Source organism: Pteropus alecto, unplaced genomic scaffold (assembly GCF_000325575.1).
Source record: "Pteropus alecto unplaced genomic scaffold, ASM32557v1 scaffold479, whole genome shotgun sequence".
NCBI lineage: Eukaryota > Metazoa > Chordata > Mammalia > Chiroptera > Pteropodidae > Pteropus > Pteropus alecto.
In genome coordinates, this window is record NW_006492031.1 from 994783 (window position 1) to 1005409 (window position 10627).

The 10627-nt window shown below is 39.5% G+C and overlaps 1 protein-coding gene across 1 annotated transcript in view; it reads left to right on the top strand.

The window, feature by feature from the left end:
* SORL1 (sortilin related receptor 1) overlaps positions 1-10627 on the top strand; it is a 152025-nt gene that overhangs the window by 63984 nt on the left and 77414 nt on the right. Inside the window, exons 12-14 of the mRNA XM_006925247.3 lie at positions 371-459; positions 6224-6402; positions 7887-8073. Coding sequence (XP_006925309.1) covers positions 371-459; positions 6224-6402; positions 7887-8073 — 455 coding nt within the window. The remainder of the gene's footprint in view (positions 1-370; positions 460-6223; positions 6403-7886; positions 8074-10627) is intronic.

Below are 10627 nucleotides of genomic sequence, written 5' to 3' on the forward strand. Positions count from 1 at the left end.
TAGGCTTATAATCATAGAAGAACTGGAACTCTGGTTGGTTAATTTTTAATCACTTATTGATGAGAGTCAGGGATTTGGGTTTGACTCCTGTCTTTATAGTTTGCCACTTTAATAGCAACTCTAGTTTCTTCATTTGAGAAAAAAAAATTGTTTGTGAGAACTTGCTCTTCCCATCCCCAGGGCTGTGCAGAGCAGATGAGATAATGGATGTGTATATGTTCTGGAAACTGAAAAGTTGTACTAAAGTGGTCTATATGGCTGCTGTGTGCATGTGTGCATGCGTGCGTGCACCTATGTGTGCGCATGTGTGCATGGTTTCTGTCCAGTCACATCCACAGCAGTGGCATCAGCATTGACTTTTCCCCTTTAGGCACTTCCTGGACCTCACTACTATACTTGGGGAGACCATGGCGGCATCATCATGGCTATCTCCCAGGGCATGGAAACCAATGAGTTGAAGTAAGTATCTCTGATGAAGCTTTTTTTTTTTTTTTAACATCACACTGTTCTCCCAGAAATTTAAGTCTGATTATACCCGGATTATCTCTCTCCAGCGCTGGGCTGTTGACAGCACAATTTGTGTTGTCAAGAAATCACTTAAACTTTGCTTATCGATAGAATTGGAATAATAATCTGCCTTTCCTATCTCAAAGAGGTGACATGAGGAATAAATAAAATGATTTTATTGATTTGAAACAGTACAACTCTGTATAAATATCGAATAATTCTGACTAAAAAATTAACTAGAGACTCTTTAAATTGTCTTTCATTGTTTTGCGTGTGACACAGAGATTTATTCATAGAAAGGATAATAATAAATAACAATAAATAATACATGAGTAATAATTTCAGAATACATATAACTTGATAGCTGACTGACTTTTATGATATATTTAATTTTGGAGATTCTTGCAGATAGATATGGAAGGGATATTTGGGGTTAACCACTTCATTTTACAGATGAGAAAACTGAGGCTCAGCAAGGTAAAATAACTTGCCCAATGTCTCTCCATTTGTCTCTAAATTATGTTCTGTACTCTTTGCAATATATTGCTCTGAAAAGCAACAATGTTGGTAGTTTGTAACCTCTGCCTCCTGAATTCTGATTTTATCTGAACTAGTCCTTTGATTACTTTTGTCTGTCAGGACAAAAGTTAATTTTGTTAATGTTAGGTCAGGGCAAACTGGCACCTCACTTCTTCCTGTTTTGAGCTGAAACCACAAGATGAATTACTAAAGGAGATGGAGAGGGCTTCTCTAATCATCTTTAGTGCAGAGAAGAAAGCCTTTTTCTTTGCTCCTTTTAGAAACGGGGCCAGCATCAAGAGAGAGGTGGGTGGTTTGAAAAAGAGATCTTAGCAGATGGTTTCCCCTGTGGTTAATTTGACATGTGCCGAGCAGTCTGGCCTCCAAGAAGCAGAGAAAAGCAAAGTACTGGTGCTTGGCATTCCACCTGGTTGTTTCTCGTCTGTGTGGCACTGGTCAGCTGCTTCCTTTAGAGCCAAGAGTCAGAAGAAGCTCTGTTTCTAAGCAACACTCTGTATCCACATTCAGATTAGTGTGTGCTCAGGCGAAGACTGTCACAAAGCACAGATCTTTGCACATTTATACCGTCATTTATTTATCCATCAATTTATTAATTTTCATTTCACACATTTAGCAAGCACTAATTCTGGGAGGTACAGTGTATTTAACAATAAATAGGATGTTTTCCCCCACTCTGAAGGAGTCTATCCTCTAGAAGTAAGATAATACAAGTAAACAATGTGATATTTGGGACACTACTATAAGAAATATTGTAGGGGGCATAGTTTAACTTCCTAGGATTACATTTCATTCTTTGCATGGCAGTCACTAATAGAGTCGGTTCCTGATTTTCCTCATTTAATTTTCTACACATTACATTTGCATTCCAAGCCGGCTTCTGTGAAGTAGTTAGCATCATTCTAGTTCTCTTACACCATCTGTCGGTGCATATGTGCTCAGGAAGCACAGCATCATTGCTGCAATAGCTGGTACAAAACATGATCAGGAAAATAAACCTGCTGCCAGAAAATCACAATGCCCTCCCCAGACATTTAAAAATGACTTGATGTTGTAAACTCTGGGGATTATGGACACTACAGCATTCCTCTATTTGTATAGGTTATTTGGAGGTGTTTGTATGTATGGTTCAAATGAAATATTTGTAAATATGAAAATATGTACAGGCCTCCTATTGGTAGGTGTACATGTCCAAAATATCAGCCTGAGCTTGGCAAAAATATGTAACCACCTGGTATTTACTCAGTAGGTTTTTCACAGAGTTTTTTAGCTTCTCTTGCTGCTCTGATTTTGACCTGTCACTGCGTGCTGCTGTAGGCTTCATCAGAAGAAGAGCAGGAAATAATGTGGTAGTTCGTTCAGATCCTTAAACCACAATGGCAGTCAACTGTTATACCCATGCATGAGTGAAGGCTGCTTTGGACCAAGTTGGATTTCTGTTGCTTGTCTAGGGCTTCAGGCCCCTTCTGTGTCTGCCACATCCCTCAGGTCTTAAAGCATTTATTGGCTATCTCATTAATTTGGCATTGATCACATACTGACTCCTTTTGTTAGTTACCTTTTCATTATATGCCTGCATTCCACAATTCATTAGCAAGGTCTTTGTAGAGAAGTGTTTCTATTTTATAGGGGCTAGGAGACACTTAGTAAATATTTGATTGTTCAATAAATAGGTCATGTACACTTGGTCTTCCAAGATTGCTTATTTACTAATTCATGAAACTGGAAAAGATGCGATAATGTGGCAGTTGTACAGTCCTGGTGGGGGAGAGGGCCTCCCATTATGCTCTGTGGAAATGACAGTACCTGGAGTTCAAATTTGAGTGCGAGGCCCTGGTTTTCTGCAACCTGGTGGTGCCCAGAGGCACCAGAGATAACTCAATCCACCTTCCTTAGTTTTTACATGAGGAAATACTATGACTGTCACTAATTAGGGCCCAAGCTGGAACTGGATTGCATTTCTGTTAGGTGTAGTTTCAGGTCAATTACACAAACATTTGTTGAACATCTATAATGAACCAGATGTTGTAGATACTGGTGATACTAAGGTGAGTGAGGCATCTTTTGGGAGCCGACCAGGCCTACTGTGACTCTATTTTGTTTCTGAGACAGCTGGAGAGAGAGGCTGGGGGAAGGGATTGTTTTGAAAGGGAGCTTTCCAACCCAAAGCTTACCCAACCTTGAGGAAGCAGAGTAACATCAATAACTAATAAAGCTATTTAGTGAGGATAGAGGTGGAACATTACTTAAAGTAAGGTTTTGGGTTTTTTTTTCCTGTTCTTTTTAAATTATTTATGTCTTTTTCTCCCTGATTAGTACAGATAACTAAGAATTGACTGTTATTCCTTTCGGCTTCTGCCTTGATTCTCCACTGAGGCTGTTACCTTTATTAGTTCATTGAAATTGAGAGCAAGAAGTGGAACACTTTGTTTCTCTCATGTGTCTACATATTTGAAATGAGTAAATACGAATATGTCCTGGGGATTCACTTACTCATTCATTTAGCATACTGTCACCATGGACCTGCTCAGGGGAGGCAGGATTTTCTTGTTTGTGTTCAGCTTTCTGCTCAGAAGGGGCTGTTGTGTTTTTGCACATTGACCAAAAAAGACCCAAACACAAGTTTGTTGGCTTGATCATGAAGGATGAGATCATTTTCCATTGCTTCTCAGCAGTTTTCCTGTTAGCATAACGATATTATTGGTAGTTACTAATAATGCTTTGTACTTGTCCCAAAGCATCTTTCCTCATAGGGGATTTCCGGGTTCCTAGGACTTCCGTCTAGGAGTCCTGAAAAGCTGCTGGAAAGACTACACCTAGCAGAGCAGCTGTCTTTTCTGGACCTGAGTTCTGGAAGCAGCTCCACAGTTCCAGAGCATGGGAGGCAGCAGTTAACCTACTCACTGGATTGCAGCACCTAATGCTAGTAGTAAATAAACACTTAGTAAGAGAGTTCCAGAGAGAGCTGCCCTCTTTCACGTCGTTCTAACTCCATGTGATTTCTTCCACCCTATGAGTTATAGAGGGGCAGATGTTCTTATCACCTTTTAACTGTTTTTGGTATTTATTATCTGTACAAGTAGCCTTGTGCCCTTTGCAAATTCGGTAGATTTACGTTCCTGATTTTTATTATCCAGCTCATTGACAAATGGGTCCAGCTCTGTGAGAACTAGATGTCTTATTTTGGGTTGAGATCAAACCATTTATCAGCACTTTGGGATTTGTTTGTTTCACTGGGAGTGATTTTTTTCTGTGTGGTCCACAAAAATTCTTATGAAGAAAAGAATATTCTGTATTGTTACCCTACTTTAAAAGTGGTACTAAGACTTTTGCTCATCTCACTGATACAAGAAGGAGATTGAATGAGCTAACTTATCCCCATATCTGCCTCAAAATTAACTTAAACCAAAAGCATATCAGCCAGATGAGAATTTCTCCTCTTCGAAGATCTCTAGAAGAGATCACTTATTCCCTACTGACATTTTTTATGTTGCCTCATAACATCACCACTTGGTTTAATGCATAGCCTTCTTTCAGAAGTATCAATTTTAGTAATCACAATATGGGAGGAAGATTTTGGATTGAATGATACCATGATAAGATTTATGTCAAATATTAAGATCCTGAGTGAGTATATGAAAATCTCAAAAACATGGGGAAATTGAAAGAAAAATAAGTTTTTAAAAAAATATATAATTAGGATTTCAGGGAGTTTTAATAACTCTGTGATCCTAATGAAATTTCTAATCGAGTGGTTTCTCATGTGGAGAATCTCACCAGCCTACTGGGTGAAGGAGCAAATATTAGGCACATTTTCTCCTTCTCCTCCTCCTCTTCAATACAAAAGATAATTTAAAATCAGTACAGTTAAATTCAGTGCTGCTTCTTTTTTCAAGGGCTTGTGTTTTTTGTTCTGATAGAATTGTTGGCCTTAGAGACTTTTCTCAGGACATACTTTTCATCCAACTTTTTAATTTTTAAGACCACAGGAGAAATTGGAAGAATTATATAGAACATTTATATAATCTTCACATAGAATTATTAGTTGTTAATATTTTGCCCATCTGCTTAACTTCTATTACCCATGTATTATCTATCCTGTTTGTCTCTCTGCCTGCTTGCCTATCTGTCAATCTATCATCTGTCTCTCTACCTACCTAGCTACCTACCTATCAATACTTATATCTCCAATAAATAAGGGTATTTTTACACAATCAGGATTATCACATCTAAGGAAATTAACATGAACTAAATATTACTTATAGACTACATTTATCTTTTCTCAATTCCATATTCTTATAGCTACTCTTTTTTCTAATCCAGGACTCAGTCAAGCTTTACACATTGCATTTGGTAGTTACAACTCTTTAGTCTCTTAATCTGTAACAAGCCTTCTGCCTTTTTTGTTTGTTTTCATAATCTTGTTTTTTTGTTTGTTTGTTTGTTTGTTTTTTGAAGACTCCAGACCAGTTGTCTTGTAGAATGTCTTACATTCTGGATTTGTTCAATTGTATAGAATAGTATATAGATGATGTGTTATCCTCATTGCTTTATTGGAAGCACATAGTGTCAGGTTGTCCCACTATTTGTGATGCCAATTTTGGTGAAGGTTGTGATTCTTACATGGTCTGCTGTAAAAATGACATTTCCCCCTTAATCTGGGTTATCTTTAGATCATGTGACCACCCTGGTCCCCAGTGCTTCTCACCCAGTGATTTAGCATCTAGTGATGATCTTGTCTGAGTCAATTATTATAGTGAGGGTTACAGAACAGTCAGTTTTATCATTCTGTCATAGTTTTCAACATTTATTAGGTAGCATTGAATATAAGAAGAAAGTCTCTTCCCCTTCTCTCTTTTAGTGTCATTTAGAAACTTATTCTCTATTTTCATTCAGTGTATAATCTATTTCCATCATTTTTCTTTTTTATGTTCAAATTTTCCTAAATTTGGCCAATTGGAGTCCATTGAGGTAGCTCCTATGTCCTTTTGTGTTGACTCTATTAGTCTCTGAGCACTTCTTTTCTTTCTGGCACAACCTTAAACTTTCCGTACTTTAGCTCAGGATAAGCCATTTCTCCAAGGAGTCCTGGTTCCTATTATTGGGAGTGTTATCTGGAAACCAAGCCCTTGCTGGAGAGACTTTAACTGCAAGGATCTTTTCACTTGCATTTGGGCAGATACAGTACCAATGAAGGGGAGACCTGGAAAACATTCATCTTCTCCGAGAAGCCAGTGTTTGTGTATGGGCTCCTTACAGAACCTGGTGAGAAGAGCACTGTCTTCACCATCTTTGGCTCCAGCAAAGAGACTGTCCACAGCTGGCTGATCCTCCAAGTCAATGCCACGGATGCCCTGGGTAAGCTGCTGCCTCCTTAGCTCTTTTCATCGAAATATTTATTGACCAGGGCATCAGCTTAGATACTTTGTACTCAGAAAAGTTTATGATCTGTTTAAGGAGATGGGCATATATAGAGTAAGTGAGTGAGAAATATATAGGCTGTTACTCGGGCGATTCTTAATAGGATCATGTGTTATTTTTTTGTATTCTCATTTCCTTATGCAGTCATTGACACATAGTAGGTTTAGGAATATGTGTGTTAAACACGTGAATGAATGAATAGATGAATGAATGAAAGACATTCTTCTAAATTAGTAGTTGTAGTTTGATAAATTCAGCCAGTAACTACTATGTGAAAGGCAGTGTGTCAAATGGGTCTGGGTCCTCTCAGAGCTGTTTAGGATCTCGTCATGATCTGCTAGTCTAGGCACAAAATATGTAAGTAACCAAGGAGAAATAAACACCTTCCTTCCCTGCCCCGCTTACCTTTCCTTTTTCTCTGCCTGGAATGCCCCCTGTGTTACCCATTCAATTTCCACTAATCGAAATCCTTTTCATGTTTCAGCATCCAGTGTGTTTGGCTGCTAATATTACAACCAGGAGACTCCTCCCCTCTTCTCTGTGTCCGGAGTATAAGTGTACTCATCTGCCTTGAATTAGAAATTTGTATCTGTTCTGTATGTGTGTCATCTCTGATTAACTAGATTATAAGGTCCTTGGAAATAAGAACCTGTCCTCTGTACACTTGTTTTACATGAACTGCACAGCCTGATAGCCTTTCAGGCAGTAAGAATTTAATAAGTACTTGCTAATTCGAATGGCATTGAGTTGACAGTTGTTCATCATTTTCAGGCAACATTTAATCTGATTGAAGATATGTATATATAAAAAAGACATAAAGTACTAATATTGACATAGGTTTACTTTGAAATTCCCGTAGACACCACTCTATTTAAATTTGGGGTGCATATGGGTAGATGGAGTGATCATCCAAGTTGTCTTACCATTTCTCATCCTTCCGTGAAGACCCTGCACTTTCTGTGCATTGACAAAAAATTCTCTGTTGCTCTCAGGCCATACTACTGGATGTTCCCACACTACCCCAGAAAGCAGGTGGGGGAACTGTACTCCTGAATGATACCATCTATCAAAGATTCAGCATTTCCCTAACTCCCTAGCAGATAAACACCTCTAGGCACCTATTTCTAAAAGGAACTATGGAATGTGCTAAAATATATCAGAAGTTTAGATAGTGCCAAAGGTGGCTTGCTTCTTCTCAGCTTTCTCAGATAAACATCTGTATTTCAGGGGGTATCATTTTCATTTGTGTGGGTGTCACTCGGCCTCAAAGCAAGCTGATTGGAGGCTTGGGACAGCTCTAGAGGTGTGTGTGCTTGCCAGGCAACAACAGGATCGTGGGAAGTGGGTGACTGGGCTGATGGGAAGGAAGGACAGGAAACCCTACATGGGCCTGCCTCTAATGCTGCATTTCCTTTCCTCAGGGGTTCCCTGCACAGACAATGACTACAAGCTGTGGTCACCATCTGATGAGCGGGGCAACGAGTGTTTGCTAGGACACAAGACTGTTTTTAAGCGGAGGACCCCTCATGCAACGTGCTTTAATGGAGAAGACTTTGACAGGCCAGTGGTCGTGTCCAACTGCTCCTGCACCCGAGAGGACTATGAATGGTTGGTTCTTCATCAATGCCTAGGGATTTAGTTGTGTTTTATTCTCAGCAGCGTGGGAAACAGGCTAGGATATGGTCCATTCCCCTGAGGAAAGGAAGGGAACCATAGGGAACAAATATTTAAGTACCTTTTATGTGCCAGGAATTGTTCTAGGTACTTTTTATGTAGGTTATTCCATTTAGTCCCTATAGCTGTGTGGTGCGGTAGAGGCGTTATTACCTGGCAAGCTGTGGTAATCCATTCAGGAATAGATGGCTCTGGGGTTTGTTTCAATGGGGCAACCCAAACAAGGAACATGCTGAACTTCCATTGTAGGTAATTCCTTTTCTTAGAAGCTCCCTTTTAAAGGGAATTTATTTCTTTATGTGAAATGAGGGAATGTTACCGTGAGTGTGTGTGTGTGTGTGTGCGTGTGTGTGTGTGTGTAGATATCTATCTATCTATCTATCTATCTATCTATCTATCTATCTATCTATAGATATATCTATTTATCTACCTATAGATCGATCGATCTATCTATCTATCTATCTATCTATCTATCTATCTATCTATCTATCATCTATCTATCTATATTCATTAGTCCTTGAGCAAGGTAGCCAAGGCACTGCTGAGAATGCTAAAAGCAGAATAAACGACATGCTCACAAATAATTGTAAAAGGATATGGAAAGCTGCAAGTACCTTGGAGGATGTGCTTTTATTGTGAATATTGAAAGGAAGAAGGAGACTTGTGATTTGTTCTTGGGGAATTGGGAAGTTTTTGGAAGAAGCACTGTTTGAGATGGGCCTTAAGGAAACATCTGGATATGTGGACAGGAGCATTTTGAGAAGATGTAGCAGCAGTGTGAAGGCATGGAGGCAGAGAAATAGTTGGCTGTTTAGTTTGAGTGCCTTGTTGGGTATATGAGGTGGGGTCAATGAGTGGAAATGAGGCTGAAAAGAGAGAATCCAAAAGGGGTAGAGACCTAAGGTTATGGACCGTATTCTGTAAGCAGAAGGGAATCTTTGAAGGCTCCTGAGGAGAGTTGAAAATCAGAACAGAGCTCAGCTTTAGGAAGCAGTAGAGCACAGAGGTCCTCAGAGGTCCTAGGCAGTCTCTTAAGTCTGTAACCCAGCACAAAATCATCCCAGATTAGGCAGGGCTGTTAGTAGAGCATGGGTATTGAACATAAACACATAATTCATTTTTCAGTAGTTGCTGAGGTATAAAGAAACTAAAGTTTGCTTTGAGAAGCACACTTTTCTTGACTAAAGCCAGAAACCTCTGATGTGTTCTAGTCCAGAGTTTGGAACAAGGCCATATAGTAAATGTTTCAGACTTTGCAGGCCATATTGTCTCTGATGTAGCCACTCAACTCTGCCTGTAGTAGCGTGAAAATAGTCATGGGTGAACAGACACGGCTGTGATCCTATAAAGTTTTATTCGCTAAAACAGCTAATAAGATTTGGTTAACTCCTGTCCTAGACAGACCAATGTTTCTCAAACTTGAATATACATACGAATGACTTGGGATCTTGTTAAAATGCAAGTTCGGACTCAGTAGTTCTGAGAATCTGAAGTTCTGCTGATCCTGATGCTGCTTATCCGCAAACCCATCCTTTGAACAGCAGCCTTTGGACAGTACAAGACGTGGCAATGCTCATGCCCTTTGAAAGCTGTGTACTCCTAAGATAACAGCATAGACGCTTCCATGGCAAATTCATAGAGCTGTGTGATGTTTCCAGTGATGTCAATCCAATGCCTCTTTGCTGCCTTCTGCTCTCCATTAGATACCCTGAAATTGTAATTCTAATCTGAGAGCGTTGCTGGCCCAAGGTAGTACCCCTGACTCTAGAGGCCCTAACCATGCAAAAGGTTATGATGCCCAATCTCTTCCTTCTTTTATCCCCATTAAGTACTTTAAAATAAAACAAAATCAAAAACATATATATTAAAAAAAATGGAAACCTAACAAATCTTTGATTTTTTCCCTGATGACCACTATTATGTCCTTTCTCTAAAATCTGCCTGACGACAACAACAAAAACCAGGAACCATGGGCTAGTGTGCCTTCTTGGTAAACTGGCTTGGCTCTCATTGGCCCACCATGCCAACCCCACTGACCTGTAGAAACCTGGTGGTTGCTAAGTTTTTATTATATACCATGAAAACTACCTTCCTTGCCCCTCATGGCATGGGCTTCAGGCCAAATGAGAGTGTGGGGGTGATGACCCATGAAAATGATGTATTGATTTCAGGTCATCTTATTACTGTTCATCTGTTTGCTGTAGCTGCTAGAAAAGAGCCAACCTGACTATGTCACTCTTGGAAATGTTTGGCATTGGACTATGGTAGTGAGAAGGGAAATGATCCAGAAATGGACAACAGGAGAGGAAATGAGAACGAGTGAGCTTGTAGGATCTGTTCATTATTTCAACTCCTGAGTGATGACTACATTCAAAAGTCAGGTTACTTCTGATAGTCCCTTCAAACCTCTCTGGGAAGCTCAGCCATTGGCCCATATGTTCCCTGGTTTCAGGGGTAGGTTCTTTTACATCTTTATATATATATATAT